Genomic DNA, 27,311 nt, shown 5'->3' with positions numbered 1-27,311 from the left:
GATATCCAGTCCCTGACACTGGCTACTCAGAAATCCCAGATCCTCTACCCTCAAAGGAACAATGAACTGTAATTAAATAGTTTTACTTTAAACCACCTCTCCTGTAAACCACACAGCACTTCTGGACACTTTTAATATCACAGAAGAAGTGTTATTTAAGAAAGGAGAGAGATTCAGCTAGAAACAAGAGAGTAATAGAAACAAATGGTTGCAATAATTAAAAAAACCAACAAAAATCACGCAATGGAAACTGGGGACTAACTTCTTATAATGAGTTACTTTTCCTATCTAATAAAGTAGGTTTTCCTGCCCAAGTTCATCCTGCCTCAGAAATGGGTGACTTCACAGTAACCACGACCCAAACTTTTATGAAAAATACCCCGGTGCCACAGGATGTTTTCTCAGTGAATGGATTCAGAGTGCCCCTCATCACTCTGTTATACTGAAACACTCAGGTAGATGTGTGCAACATGTGACTAGAACTTCACAATAGTAACTTATTGGAACTCAGCAATTCTGTTGATAATGCACAAAGGGGACAGCTCCCGCTCCTTCTGCAGGGCAAACAGATGTAAAAATCCATGTAGATTTATATTTGTCCCACAGATCAGAAGCTTTCACTCTGCATATGAACAAGTAGTAGGGCTTTTCAAAGTAGATTCTCCCTTTAAGGGAACTAACCATGTGTTACAAAGGCAATATAGAAACACTACTGATTAAATATAAACACTCATTTTATTTCTTTCTGGTAACGAAAGGAAACAATAACTTGTTTCTCCAGTAGAATCACATTGTTCAGAGTGAAATGCAAGAAAGGAGAAACTAGGACAGGTGGATGGCATCAACATCCGAGCTTGGTCCAGACACAACTGTCACCAGCAGGCTGAAATGATCTGTAAAAGCTGTCTCTATTCAACATAAACAGGCTGTATATGGTCTGACCACATAAGTAAATGATGTCTTTTAACTGGAAATAGATTGTGAATATATGAAGCGTACTTCTTATCTGATTGCTACAAGTCTGTTTTCCTGGTAGGATCACAGGAAAAGAGATGTCACAAGACCACCATGAAGAATTTTATACAAGACAAAACAGTTAAGCATTTTGACTGTAGGTGAAGAGAAACAAAAAAGATCATTTTAATGGAGACCTGAGAGACCTGACTCGATGAGGGCTTCTCAAGGCTCTGTTGTGTTGCAAAATGAGTAAAATTATCAGTCCTCTTCATCATTCTTACCATTTTTCAAGATGTACTTGTGCGCTCTTGTACCTTGAATCACAATGGGGATTTGACTTTAGAGTGCCCACACTCTAGATGAGTATTATTAACCCCTGGGCTGTTGGCTAGCCTCAGAGAGCAAGTTTCTCCACTCTCTACTTGCTGGTTCTGACCAGAAATTCCATCCTAGACCCGAGATCCCTTTCACCTTTTTGTCACCAATGCATATTCAGTGCAGGTCAGTGTTAGCCAAAAGACATTGACATTTTGCAACAAAAAAAAAGTTTAAGCAAAACATTCCTGACCAGCTCTATAGGTGACAACAGTGGGAGTTCCACTATGGATTGAGAAATGTTGGAAATCATACACTGACCCATGGACCACAATTAAAAATGGAAGTCAGGTCTATCCAGAGCATGAGTGTGATGTACAACAATGTTTTGTCGTAATCTTTGTGATCCCCACATCTACTGGGAGAGACATATTCAGAATTACAATAATAGAATCATAGAATATCAGAATTGGAAGGGACCTCAGGAGGTCATCTAGTCCAACCCCCTGCTCAAAGCAGGACCAATTCCCAACTAAATCATCCCAGACAGGGCTTTGTCAAGCCTGACCTTAAAAACCTCTAAGGAAGGAGATTCCACCACCTCCCTAGGTAACCCATTCCAGTGCTTCACAATCATCATCACTAACAAAAAATACAAATGTATTCCTGCAGTGCTTGCAAATGCTGAACTGTATTTCTATTCAGCCTTGTTCACATCCCTTTCTTCTGTTTTCTATGATCCTGTGTGCAAGTGCAGCTTTGTTTGTGTAAATGTTCACAGAAACAGAATTTGAGGCCATTGGTTAAACTTCATGTAATCAAGAAACAAAGTGTACTTAAGGCTAGATCATGTTACTTAGTAAGAGCCCTGGGTTGGGGTGGGGGGTGACCATCCCAGGGGCAGCACTGCTTTGTCTGATCCAGGGATGGGGAAAGGAGAGCCAGAGTCAAAGTTCCCATGCTGAAATTCCCCTGCTACCACCCAACTCCATCTGAAATCAGGAACTGTTACATGGTGCACTCCACTGGTCTCCCCTTTCACAAGAACACATGAGGGTTTTCTATTCTTCAGACAGAGGATACCACAGAATAAAATATATTAATTTTGATTTTGATTTTTAAATGACACCTGACCAAACATCAAAGCACGTGTACAATACAGAAAAAGCCCTTAAAATGATGTATCCATATACAGTAGTATAGAGATAATACAGGAGATAAAACATACAACATTTTTAAAAGAGTACAATACAAAATGTACAATATTCAACAGAACTAAGATCTACTTTTAAGACCTACCCCAACTTTTGACAACTGGATGCCATATCAGCCCACTCTGCCCCACTTACATCAGTGCAAAGCAGTACATTTCAGAGAAAAGAGCCCGTCAGTGAGAATCCTGCACACCCAGATGAATGCATGTGGGGACTGTCAGCTCACGTGTTCTACTCTTTCTCACGTGCTGGGATAAAATAAAGGAAAGTGTTGGTCAGTATGGTACAAAGCATCCGAAGCAAAATTATCTTTTTAGAATAACACCAATGCTTTGAATTGAGCCTGGAAGCCATTGCAGTCTACTGAGTCCAGGGGGACTGTGCAGGTTTCATTGCAGAATCAACATCATGTGAGGCTGCAGTTACTTAATTCATTGCCTACATCTTCTGAGTAGTCTTCAGGAGTAACCCCAAGAAGTGTTCATCACAGAAATGCATTTATCATGCTTGCCAGTTAAATAACTGTGAACATTATGAGTGCCCTAACGTTATCTAATTTGTTTGAAATCCAGCCACAATATTTAACTCTTTTATCTTGAGGCAGTGAGTTACAGAGGTTTTCAATACACTCTGTTAAGAGGGTCCTTCAGTATGTCCTATAATATTACAGGGTGTAAAATGAAGATATAGTCAGCTGAAATTAATATCAGAGTACTTTCTAAATCATCATTTCCCACAAAATAATTATGATTCTGGAGGGATTAGTTTCTGAAGAAAGTTTAAAAGAACTACATATGCATAACTTGGCCAAGTGATGACTGATGGCAGTAGGGATACTGCCATCTTATACAAGTATGTACAGAGAATCAGGGGAATTTGTTTAGGGTTGCTTGAAGGTTTAATAGATGGGTGAAAAAACTGAGGGAAAGAGAAATGTTTAAATAGGCTATCAGGAAATATTTTTGTAGCAGTGCAATCAATGAGATTGCAAAAGAGACTCCTGAATGGAAGTTGTTGAAATCTCACCACCTGAGTTAAACTTGCAATAGACAAATCTCTGACAAATAGACACTAGGAGACAATCATACACTGGGCATCCAGGGGATGAGCAAACTGTGACCCTACATGTCTTTCCATCTCTCAGTTCAATTGGTTTATAATTTTTCTGGAGTTGCCATTTTCTATTTGGTATCCATTGCACTTTTCAGAGCTGAATTGACAGACTTTGTGCATTCTTTGTGGCATCATGCTATGTGTGTTTGTTTAGTAATGTAGTTTTTAACAGAGGTGACCCAAAAACAATGCCAATGGAGATTCTGATTTGGACTCTGATTACACATCTATTTAAATTGCCATTTGAAAACTCTGAAAAACCAAAAAACTAACAATACAAGGCACCCAGAGGATCTTCCTGCTGATGATAAATAATTATTTCATAATGATAAACCACACTTCCCACTGTTGATTATCTTTAACCTCAGCTGGATGATTGCATTCTCACAGATCCAGACGTTGTTCTCTTTGCAGTTCTTACTGGCATAAGCATACCAGTTATCAAGCACATATGCACAGTGTTTGGCAGGTTAGTAATATAGAACCCAGAAGCCAAAGCGTTGTTTCATTACATCGTGGCATGTTCGTGTTACACACATGGCCATTTCCACATAGGGCCATCTCCACAAGAACTGTTTGAGTGACTCTCAGTGAAACATGATTCTCCAAACTGTTGAAGGGCCTGACAGGGTCTAGCCCTGAACCCTAGGAAAATAGACCTGACTGTAAAGTGCTCATAACCCTGCCAGCCCCCAGAGTAGTTACAGAACCTAAGGATGTAATCTGAGATGGGTCCCCTGGAGAGCAGTGGAGACACCAACATCTAGGTCATCGGACCCAACACCACAGTGTTTCTAGGTACAGTCAGAGCTAAAAAACAGTGTAATTCCAACCCACATCGGCAGTGGGCATCAACCCTGGGAGCTTAATGCATGAGCTAAAAGACACTTGCCATTTCCCAAGTCTCCAGCGGGTTCATCAATCGCTAGCTGGCCTAGCCACCACTAAAGGGGGACAGAACCCCACTATGAGCCAGCAGGGGGTGACACCACTGAGACTGGGAATTCAAAATGGGTTGTCCAGAGATGGCAATACACAGCACTAATCCCCCACCAGTGCCAGGAAAACTAAGAGACTGGAAGACATTCCCAGCTTGTCAGTGAAACACTTTACATTTTTCCAGGGGGAATGATTGTCGTGGAGCAATTGTGAGGTGATTTTACAAACTAGTTGGCATACTTGGGGATGTTTGTCTCTGATAGTACTTGGTGTTCATGTCTACATATTGTCTTTTCTCAACTTTATGTACTTACTGCTGAAAATCTGAGCCTAGATCATTAACATTTACCAGACTATTTCCAGTATAGAAATTCAGTCAGGCCTTTGGTTTTATATGATAATCCAATCCAGTAACTTTTGTCTACTGCTATATAGACATAGATATTCCTATGATGAGAGTTTAATAGTACCCCCAATTCTTAGATCATGCATCTGCAGATTCATAATGACTGCTGGAAGTCCTTGAAAGAAGATAAATACCACAGAATGAGGTGGTGTTCACTAGTCACAGTATCTTTGAGATAGCCCTACTTTCTATGCTTACAGAACCATTCAAGTGCTATAGGAGAGTTTTTCAGAGGCACCAGTTTGACATATGATTCTGACATCTCTGACACACAAATATATTTTATTTGGGAAAGTAACAGGAAACGATAAGTGATGTGCCTTTATATAGTGTCTGTTTTTTATATTTTCATAAAGCCAAAGATTTTAGAGCTGGAAAAGTCCTATTACATTCCATCTCATTCATCCATACCCCCTCTGAACCTTCAGACATCCAAACAGGGGCTGGAGAGGCTCTTCCTCCCTTAATGTTCGTACTTTAATGGCACCTTCAACTGTGTGATGTAACAGCAGTGCACAAAGTGCTTAAGTGAAAGTATCATTGTCTTTCATTTAGATTTCTAAAAGCAATTGATCTAAATATAAACGTACAATACAAACACATGCCCAATTTTAATCAGTATCAACATCTGGAGGATAGTGTAGTGTCTGTGGTGCAAGGTGTATTATGTACATACAAAGGCTTTAAAGCAATTAAAAATAATCGCAATTAATCACGATTAAAAAAATTAATCATGGTTAATCATCTGATTATTTTCACTGTTAAACAATAATAGAACAACATTTATTTAAATATTTTGGATGTTTTCTACATTTTCAAATATACTGATTTAAATTACAAGACAGAGTACAAAGTGTACAGTGCTCACTTTATATTTATTTTTATTACAAATATGTGCACTGTAAAAAACAAAAGAAATAGTATTTTTCAATTCACTTAACACAAATACTTAGTGAAATCTCTTTATCATGAAAGTTGAACTTACAAATGTAGAATTATGTACAAAAAATAACTGTATTACAAAATAAAACAATGTAAAACTTTAGCGCCTATGAGTCCAATCCGTTCTATTTCTTGTTCAGCCAATCACTCAAATAAGCAAGTTTGTTCACATTTGCAGGAGATAATGCTGCCTGCTTCTTTTTCACAATGTCACCTAAAAGTGAGAACAGGTATTTGCATGGCACTGTTTCAGCTGGTGTCACAAGATATTTACATGCCAGATGCGCTAAAGATTCATATGTCCCTCCATGCTTCATCCACCATCCTGGAGGATGTATGTCCATGCTGATAGCAGGTTCTCCTTGATAACAGTCCAAAGCAGTGCAGACTGACACATGTTCATTTTCATAATCTGAGTTAGATGCCACCAGCAGAAGGCTGATTTTCTTCTTTGGTGGTTCCGGATCTGTAGTTTCAGCATCGGAGTGTTGCTCTTTTAAGACTTCAGAGAGCATGCTCCACACCTCATCCCTCTAAGATTTGGGAAGGCACTTCAGATTCTTAAACCTTGGGTAGAGTGCTGTAGCTATTTTTAGAAATCTCACATTGGTACCTTCTTTGCTTTTTGTGAAATTTGCAGTGAAAATGTTCTTAAAATGAATATGCTTTGAGTCATCTAAGACTACTATAGCATGAAATATATGGCAGAATGAAAGTAAAATAGAGCTGGAGACATACAATTCTCCCCTAAGGAGTTCAGTCACAAATTTAATTATCACATTTTTTTAAATGAGCATCATCAACATGGAAGCATGTCATCTGGAATGGTGGCCGAAGCATGAATGAGCATTTGAAAATTTAGCATATGCCACATATGCACGCAAATGCCTTACGATGCTGGCTATAAAAGTCTCACGCGAATGTCTGTTATCGCTTTCTGGTGACATTGTAAATAAGAAGTGGGCATCTGTATCTCCTGTAAATGTAAACAAACTTTTTTGTCTTAGGATTGGATGAACCAGAAGTAGGACTGAGTGGACTTGTAAGCTCTCACATTTTGCGTTGTTCTGTTTTTGAGTGCAGTTATGTAACAAAAAAAAATCTATGTATGTAATTTGCATTTTCACAATAAAGAGATTGTACTACAGTACTTGTATGAGGTGAACTGAAAAAACCCTATTTATCATTTTACAGTGCAAGTATTTGCAATAAAAATAATATAAAAAGTGAGCAGTGTACACTTTGTATTCTGTATTGTAATTTAAATCAATATATTTTAAAATGTAGAACACATCCACAAATATTTAATAATTTTCAATTCAATAAATAAATTTCAATAAATGTCCAAGGATATAATTGAAACATGAAAAAATTGAGGAAAGGAGAAACTTCCCGGCTGAAGCTCAGGAAATATTTGATAAAAGTGAAATCTGTGGGATTCTGGAAATAGTTTCCTCCAGAGAAATGGAGAAAACTTCATAGCTGAGCGGCAATATTTAGAGCTGGAATAGATAAAATTCTAAGCTTGGATGCACAAAGTGAATTAGGTATGTAAGTCCCTAGTTGAGGCTCCTAAATCACAGTGTGAGGCTCCACGGAGATGCACAGGCCCCCTGACAAATCCTGTAACATGATGTGCTAAGAGGAACTAATTCAGCACCCTTTCATTCCAATATTCATCAATATTTATTAATTGGGACTAATTGGAAGACAGGTAGTTAACAGAGTGTCAATTAACTGAATACAACCACAGCTGAAGGGCTAATTGAAGGGGAAGCCACACCAGCAGGTGTGGTGGGGTTATATAAATTGACAGTAGCAAAACACTAGAAACAGTGCTTCTATATCCTGGGAAATTTCCCAAAATCTGGGAATTTGTGAGTAAAATGTTTCAATTTGGGAAATTTGGAATTGTCATTCAAAACATTTTATTTACAAATTCCCAGGTTTTGAGAAATTTCCTAGGATACAGCAGCACTGTAAAAAACTTTATCTGGGAATTTTTCACCAGATTTGGGAAATTTTTAGTTCTAGGTTGGGAAAAGTTGGCGTCACAATTTAGAAGCACTGACTGGAGAGAAGGTAGCCTAAAGGCAGGCAGGACTGGCTACTACTGCTGCTTCCCCAGAGGCAAGTGGGGAAGCTGGCTATGGACTGTTAATATATGTAAACACTAGAGTCTGTGGACTGCTGAAAAAAAATGGTGATGGTGAAGATATCCTGAAGTTTTTGTGATGAGTGCTTTAGGCTGGAAAGGACTCTCTAGGGACCATGCATGACAGTGCCAAAACTCACTTGGTGCCTACATTTTGTTGAAGTAAAACTTCCTAAGATGCTTATGTTTCTGTCTCTGGTTCTGCATGCTGCTGCTTCACTGAACATCTGGAAGCCTGTCTCCCACCTCAGCTCTGAAGTGATTCTTAAACTAGGGGAAGATAGGCATTTGGCTTCCTAAGTCACATGTGGGGCCTGATCTGGTAGTCATGTTCAGGGACTGCATGCCGGATTGGGTCCTTCAGGTGAGTTCATGCAAATATGAAATTGCAGAACTACTATTGCTGAAAGAACCCTCTGTACCAAATGACTGGAAGGTAGCTAATGTAATGCCAGTCCTTAAAAAGGGCACCAGAGGGGATCCTGGCTTGGTTCTCTCATGAATCAGTGACTAGTCAATAGATAAGAAACAAAGGGTGTGAAAAACGGCTATTTATTCCTAATGGAGAGATATAAATAGCAGGATCCCCCATGGATCTGAACTGTGACCAGTGCTGATCAACATATTCATGAATGATCTGGAAAAAAAGGGGTAAACAGTGAGGTGGCAAAATTTGCAGATAAAACAAGATTACTCGAGATAGTTAAAACCAAAGGAAACTATGAGGAGTCATAAAGGAATTTCTCAAAACTAGGTGACTGGGCAACAAAATGGCAGAGGAAACTCAACACTGGTAAATGCAAAATAATCCCAACTGCACTTTTATAATGCTGGGTTCTAAATTAACTGTTACTATCCAAGCGAGAGATCTGGGAATCATTCTGGATAGTTCTCTGAAAACTCCATATTAATGTGAAGCAGTGGTGAAAATGGTTAACAGAATGTTAGCAACTATTAGGAAAGGGATTGAAAATAAGACAAAATATCATGATGCCACTGTATAAATCCGTGGTCCTCCCACAACTTTGATTTCTGTGTCCAGTTCTATTTTGCCCATCTTAAAAAAAGCTGTAGTGGAACTGGAAAAAGTTTAGAGGAGGGTTTGACAGAGTCTACATCTGTATTCACATCATACACACTATTGTAATAATCTTTGTAAAAAGTATGCCTTGTAAGGCATTATCTGAAAACCCCAAATTTGTTGATCAATATTAGCCTGGTAAAATGTGTGGTAACATTGCATGTAAAGTTAAAAGTTTCTCCTGTATTATGTTGTTAACAGATGTGCCAAACCACACAGCCTTGTCCAAGCAGAAGTTAGGTCTGTCCTAAACAAAGGAAGGAATGTGTGCTTGCCTTAATTTGCATTTGAACAGTAAACAGAGTCAAACTGGAAAGGGAAACAAAGGAAGTTCAAACAAGTGAAAAAGCAGCAGGGAATATCCTTTGATATAGAGTCTTTGACTCCTGGGTCTCAACTGGAAATGGTGTTCAAGAGGTGGAACTGAAACTATAAAAAGGAGAAACCAGCACCCCAAGGGACCACTCACACTCTCCCTGCCCATCACATTCTCTGCACTAGAAGAGAAAAAGGAAGCAACCACTGGACTCTGGAGGAGGGGTCCTGACCTCCACTCACCTGAGACGTGAGCAGGGTTGCCCAGAGGATTCAGGGGGCCTGGGAAAAAGCAATTTTGGGGGGCCCCTTCCATAAAAAAAGTTACTATATTCTTGTGGGGCCTGGGGCAAATAGCCCCACTTGCCCCCTTGCCAACCCTCTGGACGGCCCTGGATGTGAGAAATCCTTATTAAAACTCCTCCCCCTTAGTGGAGGAGGACTTGCACTGAGTATCTCCCTTGTCCCATTTGAGTACCCTAGCCACTGGGCTGAAAGGTACAAGGGAAGTCATGCCCCTCGGTGGGCTCCTTGCAAACATGACATAGGTGCCTAACACCAAAGAGTGTTTCTAGCTAAGGATGAGTAGCAGGGTTGGGCACCTCCCTGCAACCTGGACTTAGGTGCCTGTTTCTGTAAGAAAAGTGAGGGTTACCCACATCTCTCCTCAGCATCTCCCATGAGCTAGCTTAGGCAGTTCCCTGCCTAGGGTGCTGGCTTTTGTGAGTCCCATTCTAAGGTGCCCATCTCTCCCCATACTTTGAATAAGAACCTAGGCACCTATCTCAGACTTTGGGAATTGCAGTGGTTTTCTGGGCACCAAAAAGTTAGGTGGTGTGACACTGAGCCATACCTAACTCTTTTTGTGCATCCAGAGAATCTAGTGTTCCAGAATCATCATGCCCTGTCTTCTAGTCACAAGATGTGACCTGACAGGTCTTTATGTCTAGTTTCTCTGGTTCATTGATATGCCTGAAGTTCCTATATTCAATTTGGCATCTGTTACACATTTCAGAACCGGACTCCTAGGCTTTATCCGTTATAAGTAGTTATCAGCAGTAGCACTTTGATGCTGATAATAGCTTATTTTTACAAGTTACTTTTTAGGTCTCTTTCCAATTATAGTATCTTGATTTTCTTAACTGAAGCCCAGGGAGAAAAGAAACAGGAAGTTCTGGGTTAGTGTCTAATGAAATGCTCATTGGAACCCCATTTTGAGAAGTCTGAAAAACAAAAATAATGTACAAGGATATGTTATCTCATACTAATAGAGCCAATTTCCGTTTGGTGATGTCTCTGTACCTTAGTTTGACAGCTGCTTTCTCACAGATACAGAAGTTCTTCTCTGTGCAATAGTAATGGTTACCAATTTTCTCTCCAAACAGGTAGCCACAATTATAGTATTTATACAAGTCAATCCTAGAAAATAAAGCATCATTTTATTATGTCTTGACATGAGCACTCTGTGCATGTGTTTGGGGAGTTGTGTATTCACTAGTTTCCATGAGGTAATTAATCTGCACCTGCCCTACAACTGGTTCAGATTGCTTTCCCCTCCAGGTCAGCTGAGCTGTACCATGCAATGTATAGAGGAGCCAGGCCCAGCTTGCCACTGCTTCTTGTCCACTCCCTCCTCACCCACACAAAACAGGGATTAGTAGCTCCACAGAGGCTGATATTGCTCCTGTGCACTGGTCACAATGCAGACAAATAGCGCAGGCACTCTCTTCTCTGCACAAGCACCCAGGACAGGCTGCAATTTGATCCTAAATATTTAAAAAACTCACCAATTTTCTTTCACTGGCGAAAGAGCTGAGCCATCCTCCCAATACCAGTTATCTCTGGATTTATGTAAACCAATCCAGTAATATTGCCTTTTGTCTCTTGCAGGTACATCATTCTGTGAGGAAATCACAGCATTATTTCCAAAAAGAACCCAAGTTTTTATCTTTCATAATGTGTGCATGTTAAAAAATAACTAATGTGAATCAGTGACAGGAGAAATTCTGGCCAGTGGCATAGCATCCACTCTTCCTGATCTGCATTACAGGACTGTTCAAGTGTCTCAGACCAATGAACTGTTGCTGGACAGATGCAAGAGTCACCTCTAGCACCAGGAGCCAGATTTTGAAAGGTATTTAGGTGCCTAAAGATGCAAATAAGCACCCAGTAGGATTTTAAAGTTACTAGCTCCCACTAAAATCAGTGGCAGTTAGGTGTCTAGGTACTTTTAAAATCCATCTAGGTGTCTTTAAACCGTCAGGCATCTAACTAAGTGAAAGCAGGTAGTAAAGCTCTGCATTCAAATATCTTTGCCTATCCCATTAGGCCTTTATACTGATTTCAAAGTATGATTCGATTGGGCCAGATGAGATGTCTGTCTGTCTGTCTCCATGACTGTGTCCTGAGCAATTCCTGAAAGATGCTCCAAATGTTCATGCTGTTTCCTTTCTTCATATGCAATTTCCATCCCAGTTTTATTCTCTGTTCTTCCTTATGTCTCCTAAAGAGCCTGGTTTAGCCAACCAGGACATTTTGCTACCTGAAAAATGACCCAGTCAGATATTTCCCTGAGCCAGGGAATTGCAGCTGAGGTCCAGGACTGTCTAGCTGGGTCATGAGCCATAGCAGTGCCAGTGGTCTTCCAATACCTAACCAAAGAAGCAGAGACAGAAGCTCTCTATCTTTTCCTAGTCTTTTCTCTTTCCTCCTTAGTATGTATGTCTGTCTTGTTTTCTCTTAAACAAATGAAGGATCAGAATTTAATGACAGAACTGAAGATCTGAGAGCTCCCACCTAAAAAAGACTTTGCTCTCTCCCCTATCTGCCCCCAGACATTCAATGGATGTTATCTGAGGACTTTTAAGGAAGGGTTTTCCATTAGAAAGTCTCTGTGCAAGTAGAGACAGAGCGAATAGGGGACTTTTTGTATAATGAAGATGTACTTGGTGATTGTGAATGCATTTAATAGATGTTGAAAAGGCATTTCCTGTGTAATGTTGTACAAAAAAGGAAAGTGAGATCCTGGTAACAAAACAAATTACAGTTAATGTGGAGTTAGAAGAAAAGTAACAAAATGTGTAACTTACCCTTTTTAGCAACCCAACCTTATCCAGTCCTCACAACATATGCCTTGCAATAGGAGATAAGGGTCTGGTTCCCTATTTTCCTGCACCTTGTGTTGTTATTTACACCAGGGTAAAGTGGGTGTAACACCTACCAGATCAGAATGCTGGCATTTGATGGCCATTTTATCCCAGTGTAAATGAAGGCACAAATTTCAGAACCATGGTGAATCCAGCTTTATGGAGATGTGAAAATCCTTTCCTTGAATCCCACTAGCACCCAGAAGGGCAGGAAAAATGTTATCCCCATAGCACTGATCGACCCTGCTCCTTAAAGCACCCAGAAGGTGGTACCCCCTGGTGGAAAACCCATTGTTCATAACCACAGCAGGATCTGAGAGATGTGTGTCTATTCTTTGCTTCTGGCAGTTCATCTGTTAGTCACTGGATAAATAACCATTAGAACTTACTACCAGAAGCAAAGAATAGACACTCTAGGGATAATGAGGCAATGGACCCATAGTAATCTACATGTAATTAATCTTTTAGGGGCTTCTGAAAAATTACATAGAGATAAAATAAAACAGGCTGGGATAGGGACCATACCAGCTTATCCCTGTCTTTTACTATGAGAAGGGTAGAATTCTGTAAGGAACATAATTTCTGGCTCTCTTCCCATGACTTCTTCTGCACTGAAATGTAGAAACAGGTGTCACCTCTCATCCATTGCCAGTTTGCAGGGCAGAGTGTACAACTGGGTCCTACAAAAGAAAGAAATTGTCTCTATTTTCATTTTAAGCATTTCAGCAGAAAATACAGGATCTGAAGCCATGGGTTTGAGTGGGCATAGATGTTGCAGAGTTGTAATGGATGTGACACTAATCGTCCATGGGCCAAACTAGAGATTTTCACTAGCTTGTGTGAAATGAGCTGCCAAGTCTCAATTCTATTAATATATGTCATGATCTCCATTGAGAAGTGGTGGATTTTTCATTGCTGAGAAATTAAAAACCCTGCAGTACGGAGCGTTATTATCAGGAGTCACCAACACATCTGCTACACATAGTCTTACAAATTATTTTACTCAGCATATGAGCAGGGTAAGTCTGAAGAAATATATGCAGTTGGGATTTTGAGGGAGGTTCTTTCTGACAGCTGTTACAAGCAGCCAGAGAGTTTGCTCTTTTTCTTAATCTCTGAAATTAAAGTCCATTCTTGGGGCAGGGCTACCTCCTGGGAACCAACGATTAGTGTGTAGGCTCAGATTCCTGAAAGCATGGATTGCCTGCATGCTGTTGTGACCACCTCTGTTCTGGGTGTATATAGCGTGAACCAAGCAATTGCACTAAGGAAATATGCAGACTCTTGGTCATTGATTTCTCATCCAATGGGAAACTGACCTACCAGGCCCTGAAATCTGCTTCCACTCAGCAACAATAAAGTTTAGTGAACAATCCTGCAATAAGCAACAATGAGTCTGTGGCACCTTAAAGACTAACAGATGGTCTGGAGCATAAGCTTTTGTGGGTGAATACCCACTTTGTCAGACTCATGACCTGCAACGGCTACAGAATGGGTATTGACAAGGTTATGAACTACCAGGAACAAGCCTGTTCACATCTGAATAGATAAAATCACTATTGGCCTGAGTGTCCTTTATGTAAGGCCCCTTTTACCCCTGTGGAAGTGTAATGGGCCTTAAACAGAGAGTGTAAATGGCTGCCCTAGCAGTGTAAAGGAGAACCTGGTCCTTGCTATCAGTTAAGGATGATCACTACATAACATATCTAAAGCAAAACTGCAAAAGCAGGAAGATGAAAAGTCAGAGCACCTAACAGTGAATACCCTCTACTCCTCAACCCAGAGAGTCACCTCATCACGACAGCTACCACTTTATAGTACAGACACCACACTGCAATCTTTGCACTGCCCCAGGAGGGATCTCAGCCTTCCATAATCCCCTTTCCAAACTCTCTACCTCTACAAACAGACCTGCCTTCCCCCCCTCCTCACCCCCGCCTCCAGCAAACTCCCAGCTATTCCTTCTGCATAAATCTGGAAAACTACACTTACTCCTGTTTCACAAACAAGCAGTTTCACACAAATCCTTCTTATGAAAGTAGCCTCTGCTTTGTCAAACATCTTTCTCCCACAAATGATGCTGGACTAGAAAAACCCATTCCTGCCCACAAGTGTTAGAGCCCCGTTTCAGAGAGGTGGCACATTACTAGGGGCATGTGAAAGTGGGACAGCTATACTGCTCTCCTAACATGATCAAAAGCAGACCTCGTGAAAATAGAACTCAATTGTCCTTTTCAAAACCAAAGTTTTTCCATGCTTTCCACTGGAGAACTATTGTGCTTAAGGATCTATTTATAACATTATTTTCAGTCCTTCTTCCCATGTGGGAGCTGCGGTTGCTGAGTTGTGTGGGATTACAGTTCTGAAAGTTATCAATTTGAGTCTCACGCAACCCTCCATTGGAACTCTACCTCCAGTGTGGTCAGGCATGGTGCAGGCTACATCGCTCCCTTGTGTACTGCTGGCATGAAAACTGATGTCCCTTCACCATGTTGGCCCAATGAGCCCTTGGCTTTGGCTTCCCATATCTTAGACTACTAACCTCCACTGGGCAATAGAGCCAGTATCTGAAGTTCATAAATAGGACATTTACCCCACTTCTCCAGGGTTCTAGGCACCACAATCTGATCTTTTCACTCCTGCTTATTTTTTTACTGGCTTGAAACCCAACTCCCCAGTTCCACTCTGGAGGTTCCATAGTGAATTCACTATAGGAGCCATCAATATTGCTCCTTAATTGATTAAAGAGGGCACCACTGAAAAGAGCTAAGTAAATAATTGTGTGTGGGGGGCGGGACGTTGCTCAGCATCTGAAGCAAACAAAAAGTCTACAAAAAGTTCAGTCACTTTCAAATCAGTATAGAACTTTCTCACTGAAACAAATTCACGTGGGTCAAATGAAACAACATTTCAAAATTAAAGTATATATAGTAACTAAATTTTGAAATGGTTCAAATGAACCATTTTGATTTAGTTGATTTTTTTCCTAATTTTTTATTTGGTGGAATCCTATCCAAAGTTCTTAAATAATTTTGCTCACCACTTTGGACATTTACTATTCACTAAAAACATTGCCTAGTTCAGTGCTGAATAACATGAAGTACTCTTGCTTCCCCACTGACTGAACATGCTGCTTCTTTAGCAATTCACTATCCTCTCCTAGTCCCAGAGAGACTGAATGAAAATTGAACCTTAATCCTCCACACTGTTCTGCAGACCACTAAGCAACATCTCAAGTGAACAGTTACCATCTGATGCTGTTCTATGGCCCATGTGAAATCAGTTGGTTAGCAAAAATCCAGTTATTACAAGGCAGGTGTCAACATCACAAAAGCATCACAATAACTGGCATCAATTCTCTGCTTTCTGAGCAATTTCAACACAGAAGAAAAAGATTGACTGGATCATGAAGGAAGAATTCTCTTGTATCTCACCTCCCCACTAACTGCACACACTTAGTTGTGTCCCTGTCAATGCAAGGGCAGAGTTAATGAATAGGAATGTTATGAGAATCAGATGGGGGAATTGTACAACCGTTGGCCAAACTTATCTATTCTGGAATAAAGGACAAGAGTTTGTTTGCATAACAATCCTATTTACCATTATTTTCATTATTTTCCTCTCCTTTAAGACACAAACGATTTTTCATGTCTTGCAGTTGTTTTGAAAAATTTGTTTGTAGAGTTTCCTGGTTCCTCGTGAGGTTCCCAATTTGTTTCTGGAAGTCATTGGAAACCTGAAAAACTGAAATTCACAAAAGCATTTTCCATTCTGATCATTTATAAATCAAAATTATTCTTGTCTTTGTCCTCTTAATTTTAGCAATTCCATTCATCTGGTTTAAAAGTTGTGCCTTATTTCATGTAGTAATAATTAAAAGTGACGTCACAGATTTAGTGTAATTTTTTTCTATTAGAAATAGAGCCTTTAACCTTTTTGTCACCAATGTGTATCCAATGCAGATCAGTATTAACCAAATGATATCCCTCCTGAGAAGTGTACAGTATGAAATGAGTTAGTGGATGTCACTCCAGTTCCTAATGGGACATGTTTCCACATCAAAAAAACCACCACCATAACTGGCACAAGAAGGCTTCTCTTTGGCAATTTAAGCAGAGAGGCCAAGGAGTGAATGGGCTACAGAGATTGTCACTTGTAGCATTAATATTACTCTGGAGCAGAGCCAAGGTAACAGTCCATTAATTCATGAGTGTGTGTCTGGAAAATGTGCATTATCACTGCCCCTGCTGTATCTTTGCAACAGTTAAATCATCAACTTCAGACTAGAAAAGATGGATATCAATCTGGCATCTTTTACAAGCACCAAATTAGTTAGTAAATATTGATACTTACACACAATCCCAAGGGCTAACATCCCTAGTAGCAATGCCAAGCACAGTATGAGGAAAGTCAAGGCAGCCAGACGCCATGTGAAGGATGAAGAGGGGACCCCTGGAGGAACAGCAGAATGAAGTCCAGACCAGTAAAATAAAAAAATAAATATATTCACACACACTTAGTGCTTTAACAGAGCCAATTTCACAAAGCTAAAAAAAATAAAGAGCCAAATCAGGTGGGAGGAAGAATTTAACTTGAAAAATGTGAATGAAAATTGGGAATCTTTTAACACTTAACTAGATGCCCACAAATGTCACTCCGACAGAGAAAGCTGTGCTGGTTAAAATGCCATTCTGGGGATGGACGCATGGACTCATGCACGGACGGAAGTATACAAAAAATGGAATAAAGGGGAAGCTGATAGTAACGAATATAAATCATTGTGAAATAATGTATCACTGTGTTCACACCCTACACAATATTGTAATAAGGTTTATACTAAATAAGCCTTGTGAAACTGACAGATTGGACTCCCCTTCTGGGGTGCCACCTGATGTGTTGGGGCCTCACTGAGCCCACCCATTCCATTAACCTGGGCTGCCTTGCCCTGTCCTGGTGCACATGCGTGCGCTCACACACAGGGACACACCCAGGTGTAGAATCACACAGAGTCTGTAATCAGTTCTGTGTGGGAAGACGGCTCAGAGAATGTACCAGCACTGTGTTTTAGAATAAATAAAAATAAGTTTGTTAACCACAAAAGGTAAATTTTAAGTGACTATAAGAGATAGCAAACAGAACAAAACAGATTACTTAGCAAATAAAACAAAAACATGCAAACTAGGCTTAATACATTAAAGAAATTGGCTATAAATAGTAATTTCTCACACTAAGTGTTGTTTTATGCAGGTTGCAGAGTTTCTTGAAGGTAAACTGCACTGCTTGTAGCTTAACTCTCCAGGTATACCCTCCACTGGCTGACCTGTCTCGCCTGGGCTTAGCCCCTACCTCCCTCAACTTAGTTCCTTTGTTTCTTCAGATGTTTTCAGTAGTCTTCCTTCTTGGGTGGGGAGGCAGTGGAGAAGAGCCTAGATTAACTCACTTCCCAGCCTTAAATAAGATTTGCATACGGCAGGAATCCTTTGTTTCCCAGGTTGACCCCCACCTATTTCCTGTGAAAAAGTTCCATCATTTCCAGATGGAATCCTGTAGCAGGTGACATGATCACATGACCCTGAAGTGTCAAAGCAGCATCCCAGGAGACTTCAGTGAAAGGAGGGAAATTAGTATCTTCAAAGTCCTATTGTCCTTTCTAATGGCCCATCCAGGCTGTTTGCATATTGTCTGGTGGACATTCCCCCAGTTGAAAACAGTTAAAATTACATCAATATTTCTAACTTCAGATACAGAGATGATACCCAATTTGTATGTATGTAATCATATGCAGGAAATAACCTCTCCAATTGGGGATAATGTCAGAAATTTAAAAACTCTTTTGATCAATATCATGGCAAAGTGAAGTTATAAACATTAGATGAGATCATGACTAAAAGTATCTTTTCCAGGGAAGTCTGAGGAGTGGGCAAACCAGTTCCTTAGAGACAAAGGACAAGCTGACACCACAGCCAGTTGTAAACAAGACTAATGGACCATTGCCTACTAAGTGGCCATTCTTTGCCAGGAAAAGGGGCAGGGGCTAATAACCTACATTTTAGCAAAGACATAGCGTCAAGTTCCCTTCCACACAGACTGCCTGTTGCCTTGCTCCCAGCTGGAAATTCTTCTCAAAGGGAGGACAGGATTATAAAATGAAAGGGCAGACACCCCAAGGCACCCACTCTCCTTCACCTCTTTCTGTCATTCACTGAACAAGAAGGAGCAATGGAAGCAGCCATTACACAGAAGAAAGGGCCCTGACCTAAGAAGTTTGTCCAGTAAGACTTTTGTGAGCAAGTGGTGACAGAAACTTTGCTTTGAATTTAACACAGTTTGTTAAGTTAGGCACTAGTGTTTTATCTTTATTTTTCTTATAACTGTTTCTGACTTTTACTCCTCATTACATATAGTCACTTAAAATCTCTTTGTAGTTAATAAACTTGTTTTAATTCTTTTATATAACCCAGGCATTAGAATCGAGATGTCTGGGAAACTCCATTGGGGATATATTTGTGCATATATATATTTCCTTAATAAAACAAACTTTATATGAATTTGTATTGTCTAGGACAGGGCTGGGAAGTACAGAACATATATTTCTGTGGGAAAAAAATCTAGGCCTGGGGGTGTACTGGGGTCACCCTTCAATATAATCAAGATGCGGCTAGCTGGCTGAAGCACACCCGCAGACATAGCTACAGCAGCAAAGCATTGTAAAGGGCAACCCAGGTTAGAGGGCAGGAGTGACACAGCTACTCATTAATCTGGATTCTACAATGGATATGTCACAATCAGAAGTTAGGAATTCCAGAAAATTGATAATGAAATAGAAATAGAAAACTGGCTAGATCATCGGGCTCAATGGGTAGTGATCAATGGCTCAGTGTCTAGTTGGCAGCCAATATCAATTGGAGTGCCCCAGGGGTCAGTCCTGGGGCTGGTTTTGTTCAACAGCTTTATTAATAATCTGGATAGTGGGATGGATTGCACCCTCAGCAAGTTTGCGGATGACACTAAACTGGGTGGAGAAGTAGATACCCTGGAGGGGGGGAAAGGGTCCAGAGTGAGCTAGACAAATTGGAAGATTGGGCCAAAAGAAAACCGATGAGGTTCAACAAGGAAAAGTGCAGAGTCCTGCACTAACAATGGAAGAATCCCTTGCACTCAGAGGTGAAAGTAAGCAAGTATGGCGTACCAGCAAGAGCCAGTACGCCGTGCCAGAAGGCATCGACTTCCACGGCTGGGATTTAAAGGGCTCAGAGCTCCCTTCCACTGCAGGCAGCCCAGAGCCCTTTTAATCCCGGCTGCATCTCTGGCAGCAGGGCTGGGGACAGGATTTAAAGGGCTCGGGGCTCCCCTCAGTGGTAGGAGCTCTGGGCCCTTTAAATCCCTGCCCCAGCCCCGCAAAGCTCAGGGTTCCCCCTGGCAGCCAGAGCCCCAGGCCCTTTAATTTGCCTCTGTTCCCTGGGGGGCTCCCAACCACCTCTGCAGCTGGGAGCCCTGGTTGGGAGCTTCCGGATGAGGCCACACCTCCCCTCAGGACTCCGGCAGTACCGGTAAGTCCTGTAAGTTACTGTCACCCCTGCATGCACTGCTATAGGTGGGGACTGACTGGCTAAGCGGAAGTTCTGCGGAAAAGGATCTGGGGATTACAGTGGATGAGAAGCTGAATATGAGTCAGCAGTGTGCCCTTGTTGCCAAGAAGGCTACCGGCATATTGGGCTGCATTAATAGGAGCATTGCCAGTAGATCGAGGGAAGTGATTATTCCTCTCTATTCGGCACTGATGAGGCCACACCTGGAGTACTGTGTCCAGTTTTGTTCCCCCCGCTACACAAGGGATGTGGATAAATTGGAGCGAGTCCAGCGGAGGACAACAAAAATGATTAGAGGGCTGGGACACATGACTTTTGAGGAGAGACTGAGGAAACTGGGCTTATTTAGTCTGCAGGAGAGAAGAATGAAGGGGTATTTTATAGCATCCTTCAATTACCTGAAGGTGGATTCCAAAGAGGATGGAGCTAGGCTGTTCTCAGTTGTGGCAGATGATAGAACAATGAGCAATGGTCTCAAGTAACAGTGTGGGAGGTGTAGGTTTGATATTAAGAAAAATGATTTCGCTAGGAGGGTGGTGAAGCTCTGGAATGAGTTACCTAGGGAGAGGTGGAACCTCTATCCTTAGAGGTTTTTAAGGCCTGGCTTCACAAAGCCCTGACTGGGATGATTTATTTGGTGTTCGTTCTGCTTTGAGCAGGGGATTGCACTAGATGACCTCATGACATCTCTTCCAACTCTAATCGTCTATGAAGCCATGGGACACGTAGAAATCTATGGAAGCAGAGTTAAGGACAGTGAGAAGGAATTTTTTAAATATATTATGAACAAAATGAATCCTGACAATGATATGGGTCCATTGCTAGATGGAAATGGTAGAATTATCAATAAAAATGCAGAAAAGGCCTAAGTGTTCAATAAATTTGTATTCGGGGAAGAAAACAGATGAGGCAGTCTCATCAAATGGTAGTGACAGCACTCTTTCCATTCCACTGGTATCTCTGGAGAATGTTAAACAAGCTACTAAAGTTAGAACATTTTAAAAATCAGCAGGTCCAGATAACTTGCATTCAAGAGTTTTAAAAAGGCTGGCTGAGGAGCTTGTTGGACAATTAAAGTTAATTTTTATTAAGTCTCGGAGTAATGAGGAACTTTCAGAAAAGTGGAAGCAAGTTAATGCTATGACAACTTTTAAAACAGAGTAAACCCAGAAAATTATAAACTTATCAGCCTGCCATCAATTCTTGGCAAGATAATGGGACTTGGCAAGTCTCATATGGGACTTGGTCAGTAATGAACTAAAGGACATTAACATAATTCTGGAAATCAGCATGGGTTTATGGAAAATAGATGTGGTCAAACTTGATTATTTTTTATGAGATTACAAGTCCAGTGATAAAAATAATAGGATTGATATAATGTACTTTGCTTTGTGTAAGGCATTTGACTTGGTGCCACACTGCATTTTGTTAAAAAACTAGAATGATATAAAATTAACATGACACACATTAAATGGATTAACAACTGGCTAACAAATAGGTCTAAAAATGTAACTATATAGCATTTTTATTGATGACCTGGAAGAAAACATAAAATCACTGATTAAGTCTGCAGGTGATACAAAAATTTGGAGAATGGTAAATAATGAAGAGGACAGGTCACTGATTCAGAGTGATCTAGATAGCTTAGTAAACTGGGTTCAAGCAAGCAATGTGTTTTAATATGGCTAAATATATCATCTGGAACAAAGAATGCAGACCATACTTTGATGATGAGAGACTCTGTCCTGGGAAGCAGCGACTCTGAAAGAGGTTTGGGAGTGTTGGTTGATGATCAGCTGAACACAAGCTACCAGTGTGATTCTGTGGCCAAAAGAGCTAATGCAACGCTGGGACCATAAACAGTGGAATCTCGAGTAGGAATAGGGAGATTATTTTACATCTATATTTGGTGTTGGTGAGACTGCTGCTGGAATACTGTCTAGTTCTAGTGCCCACAGTTCAGAGAAAAGTCAGGAGAATGATTAAAGGATTAGAAAACCTTCTCAATCTATTTAGCTTAACAAAGAGGAGGTTAATAAGGACTTGATTTCAGGCTGTAATTATCTATATGTGGAACAAATATTTAATAATGGGCTCTTCAATCTAGCAGAGAAAGGAATAACATGATCCAATGGTTGGAAGATTAACTATACAGATTCAGCAAAAAACGAGGAGTCTTTTTCTCCCCAAATAAATTTGTTAGTCTCTAAGGTGCTACAAAGACAACTCATTGTTTTTGCTGATACAGACTAATACGGCTACCACTCTTAGACAAACTCAGACTAGGAATAAGTCATACATTTTTAATGTTAGCGTAATGAACCATAGGATCAATTTACCTAGGGTTATGGTGAATTCTCCATTACTGACCACTTTTAAATCAAAATTGGGTGTTTTTCTAAAAAATCTGCTCTAGGAATTCTTGTGGGTATGTGAGAAACAAAGACCCTGAGCCAGCTTCTGATCCCGAGTGGTGGGAGGTCTGCTTGGAAAGGGCTGCAGCTATACAAGGTTCCAACAGAGACTCTTCCACTGCAGGGGCTACAGATGGTCAGCACAGACCCCAGAGTATGTGGGATCCCCACTGCAATCTGCCTGCAAAGCTCTTATGGAACCCTAGGTAGAGATGAATGCTAGAAACTTTACCTGCCCCAACCAGGATAAATCCTTCACAGGCCGCAGCAGCTGCCCTTGCTGGTGAAGAAAGTTGCTTCCTCTTTCTATGATGCATCATCCCCCCTTCTCTCCTTTTGTTCTTTTTAAATGACAATCTTTGTAAAGGCAAAATATTTTCAAAGCTGAGTTTCAATAGAAAGGATGTAAAGAGTGAACAAAAGAGTAGAAAGTTAGAGCAGAATTCCCTAAACAGAACAAAGGATTAGAAATGTATATGAAAAAAAAATCTCATCTGCTGTGACACGAGCTAGGATAAAATTACAAGGACCATTGATCCTCATGCTTCAGGGGATGATCACCAGCTAGGTTCAGGAAGGTTGCTATTTTGCTACCTTTTATGAGTTGTATTATTTTAATCTGCTTTAGTGAGTTTAATGTAATGTTCCACTAATTATGCTATTTGATAACAGCTAGGAAATAAAGAAAAATCCAATGATAAAGATTTTAACTTGCATCTCCAGCTCTCAGAAATGTATGTTTACACAGACATCACAAATGGAATAAGTATCAGAGGGGTAGCCGTGTTAGTCTGGATCTGTAAAAGCAGCAAAGAATCCTCTGGCACCTTATAGACTAACAGACGTTTTGGAGCATGAGCTTTCGTGGGTGAATACCCACTTCCTCAGATGCATGTCAGGAAGTAAGACATGCATCTGAGGAAGTGGGTATTCACCCACGAAAGCTCATGCTCCAAAACGTCTGTTAGTCTATAAGGTGCCACAGGATTCTTTGCTGCTTTTACAAATGGAATAAGGTGTCAAACCCTTTTGAAGAGAACCAAGATGTTAGAACTCAATTTTATGAGCTCTTTGATTGAATATACACTTGAACCAGATCCTCAGCTGGAGTAAATTGGAATGATCCAATTAAGTCAGCATAGAGACACCAGGTTTTGACCAGTTCTAGTTTCAAGTGAGTTAACTCCCCAGTTACAATCCAGTTCCAATTTGAAGTGTGTATGGGACAGTAACTGTGTGCCCAGTTCATATTAACAAGGCTGGAGCACAGACTGAAGACCCTGTTAAATTCAGGTTAGTTCTCATCTTCACTTCAAAATAGAACGTTGTTTTAACCAGTCTTGTAAATGGGCCTCCCTACATGGCTGTTTTTGTAATGTAGACAGGCCCATGACCCACATGCTCTGAAAGAGAACCTGGCCCTGTGAAAAAAAGACAACATGCTGTAGTGGAAAAAAACAAAAGGGCTTTCTGAAATGTAACAGCTTTCATCTTAGCCAACATCCCATGTAATTAACTGCACTTGTTTTTAGTCTAGCTATATTTCTAGTCTCCTTATCGAGCCAGGTCCCTGTCACCCTGGTCTGCCTGTTTGGTGCTGCTCTGGCAATGCAAAACGGGAAGAAAGTCTACTTAACCATCTATATGGGACTCTCCATAGTCGGGAAATCCCTAGCTTGAGTAGCCAACTCCATACCACCTAGTCATAACATAAAGCAGGTGTCTAGGACATGACTGAGGAAGGGGACATGGCAAGAGTGCCCCTGCACTCCAGTGATCACCACTTGTGAAGGAGCCCCTTGGGCACTGTTGTAACCAGGCGTAATTTAGAGCAGGCCTGAGGCTGCTCTAAATTATGCTGAAGGGTGAGGCAGTCTCTAAGTGTGTGTCTTCATCTCTAGGGCACACCTGATACCTAGATGCAGCATCATAGAGGACTTCGGCTATCATAACACCTCTGGTGATTACTTCTTTGGCTGCGATGGCCAGTCCCAGCCAATGTCTTCTCCTTAATCCTCTGTCTGGGTCTTCTGTAGCTCAGCCCTCTGGCCATGTCACATAAGAGTTCATTGTCTTCCAGAGTAGCACAAACAACCTCAAACAGATCTTTAAACTAATAGCCCTTCTGCTTCTCTCAACTTCTCTGTAGTTCCCTTGTTTGCCTTCGCACAGGGCTTTCCCTGCAGAAGCCTAATCTGCTCCTATATTATTCTTCCACCATTGTACCATAGCTGTAAAACTTACCTCAGGACTTCTCATTGCTGGAGAGACATACCTTATCTGCAGTCTCTTCCACAAAGTGAGCTCCCTCGGTCTACTTATAAGGCCTAGCTCCACCCAGTTGGCCTCAAGATTAGCAAACAGAAAATGTGGCTTAAACTCCCTTTTATCTTCTCCCCCCAGCTGCACTGAATGGAGCTTTGGCATAGCTGAGGATCTGGCCCCTTATGTTTACTTTGCAATTTTTGTTTTTACTCTCTACCCAAGGCAAAATAAACATTGCTTATATTAAAGATACCTATGGCTCTGCTTCTCCTCCAACATGCACTGGTGCTAACCAGGATTAACCCCCCTGAATTCAATGCAATTAGACTGCTGGAAAGACACAACACAGTCAAGTTCCTGGAAGTGGTTATGTTAGGTGTTGGACTGCTTTTCCTGGGCATGCTGAAGAGAAGGAGGTTCACTTTAAATCTCAGAGGAGACTGGGTTGGCAATGAGGGACCAGACCCACAGAGTTGCAAATAGGTTAGCTAGACAGCAAGTGTGAAAAATTGCGGGAGGGGTGGGGGGAATAGGAGCCTATATAAGAAAAAGACCCAAAAATCAGGACTGACCCTATAAAACTGGGACACCTGGTCACTCTAGTTGCAAAGCCTTTCTCAAAAGATGCAGTAAAGAACCTGGCTGCAATCGGTATGCATCCAGAGAGCACTGAAAGATCTGTGTGCCTGCTTACAACATCTTCCTGGGGCCAGAGTCTTCCTTTAAAGCTCTTGACATTGGTCAGTATCAGAAACAGAATTTATATCTTTCTCTTTCTCTCTCCAGCCTAGGCTCTGGGCACTTTACAATACTTAGATGGCCCAGATCCTTTAATGTGTTGTGACTAGGGTGACCAGATAGCAGGTGTGATAAATCAGGACAAGGGGAGGGGAAATGGGGGGTGTAATAAAGTTCCATCTAAGACAAAACCCCTAATAATTGAGACAATCCGGATAAAATCAGGACATCTGGTCACCCTAGCTGTGACCATTTGCTCTGCACCTTTAGGATACAGTGGCATAGCTAGCCCAGTAGGATCATACAAGTGCAGTAGCTCTGCTGTCAAGTCCCCTCCCTATGGTTGGTGTAAAGCAGTGGCTCTGGAAAAGAAGGCACAGCTAGGGCTTCCCTGAACTCTGGAGATCCCCAACTACTGTAATGACCATTTATGGTCACTAGCTGCTGACACAAGTTGGAGCAGCCTTCAGACTGCTCTAATTTATACCAGAAGGCTAGCCTGTATGTAAAGACACAATAAACTACCACCTTCCCTAAGGACGTACAGCCCCAAGTTGAAGACTAAAGGCATCACAACTGGTGCCCTCAGAAATTTAAGCAAAAAGAGGAAAAGTCATTTGCAGTTTGATTCACTTAGCTGAATGCAAATCCTGCTGCAGAGGACAGGATGGAGGTTTGTGGTCTGAACTGGTCAGGGAGCCAGAGCAAACAAAATGTCAGGTTTGAGAGTGTTTTATTTAAATAATCTCTCATTCGTCGTTTAAGGAAAGGATCCATGAATCAGGTTTGTTTTTTGAGGAATGTTTTTCTTACACTTACTAATGTGCTCTTGGTGTATTTTTTTTAAAGTGACCTATGACAATGTTAAGTGATTCCCCCTTTTCTGGCGGTGTTTCCCCTCTCACATGGAGATGCCACAAATGCTCCATGCTGTGAAAACAAGTTATCATTTGTCACCAAATGTTACAACCTCCCATGAGAAAGAAGCAACCTAAAGCTGGTCAGACATGAAAGAGAACAAAGATTCTCGTTTCCTCATGGACCAGAGTTTGGCAACTGTAAAATCCTAACCTAGGGCCACATCATCCCATGGATGATTCTACAGAAATCCCCACTGAATTCATTATGAACTGATGGCACAATATGTCCTTGAGATTGTCAGACTCTGCTCTAGAGCCTGATCCTCAAACACTTACTACCTTTCACACTGCTCACTCCCATGGGTAGTCCTATGAAAGTCAATAGGATTACTCATGGTAAAAAGTACTACTTTCAGCCATTAGTGTTCGCAGGATTGGTTCCCTATATAATAAAATGATACGGGGAGGAACATCTCCCTCCATGCTTTGAACAGCACTGTGCATGCTTCTCCACTAATCACAACAAAACAGGACAAATTCACCACTGGTGTGACTCTACTGAGAAGGATGGAGGTAAAGGAGTGAATTTGGCCCATTCTGCCTAAGATTAGGTTGAGAGCACTTACCAACCCAGCTACTTTAAGCACAACTAAAAAGCCCCATAGAAATTATACCTTTTTCCTCAGGAGCAGCAGGTTTTGGGATATTTTCCAGTGCATAAGATTTATTAAATTCCAGATCTGCATATGTTATTTCTTCTGTCATAGCTGGTGAAGAGGGAAGCTTATATTTCAAGTCAAAAAATTAGAGCATATTTGAGGTTCTGCAGCTATTGAGTGATGAGCTGTTGGAGAGATGGCTG

The 27,311-nt window shown here is 41.0% G+C and overlaps 1 protein-coding gene across 1 annotated transcript; it reads right to left on the bottom strand.

Moving 5' to 3' along the window:
* Window positions 1–10,696: 10,696 nt before the first annotated feature.
* On the bottom strand, window positions 10,697–27,311 carry LOC127042988 (C-type lectin domain family 12 member A-like). Its single transcript, XM_050936629.1, has 6 exons — window positions 27,124–27,311; window positions 16,937–17,035; window positions 16,184–16,327; window positions 13,109–13,263; window positions 11,225–11,337; window positions 10,697–10,856 (listed from the first exon to the last, which is right to left on the bottom strand). The coding sequence occupies exons 1-6, from the start codon at window positions 27,212–27,214 to the stop codon at window positions 10,697–10,699; spliced, it is 762 nt and encodes a 253-aa protein (XP_050792586.1). The 5' UTR covers window positions 27,215–27,311.

Source organism: Gopherus flavomarginatus, chromosome 1 (genome assembly GCF_025201925.1).
Source record: "Gopherus flavomarginatus isolate rGopFla2 chromosome 1, rGopFla2.mat.asm, whole genome shotgun sequence".
NCBI lineage: Eukaryota > Metazoa > Chordata > Testudines > Testudinidae > Gopherus > Gopherus flavomarginatus.
Note: the sequence above shows the minus strand (reverse complement) of the source record. Positions and strands in the feature narration are given on the sequence as shown.

What these genes read in the sequence shown, in the direction of transcription:
- LOC127042988 (XM_050936629.1), bottom strand. Translation starts at nt 27,214, where the DNA reads ATGACAGAAGAAATAACATATGCAGATCTGGAATTTAATAAATCTTAT. An exon ending in TGCTGCTCCTGAGGAAAAAG is followed by an intron (nt 17,036 to 27,123) that starts GTATAATTTCTA and finishes CTGTTCCTCCAG; the next exon opens with GGGTCCCCTCTTCATCCTTC. An exon ending in TAAAAGACAGGGATAAGCTG is followed by an intron (nt 11,338 to 13,108) that starts GTATGGTCCCTA and finishes ATTTCCTCACAG; the next exon opens with AATGATGTACCTGCAAGAGA.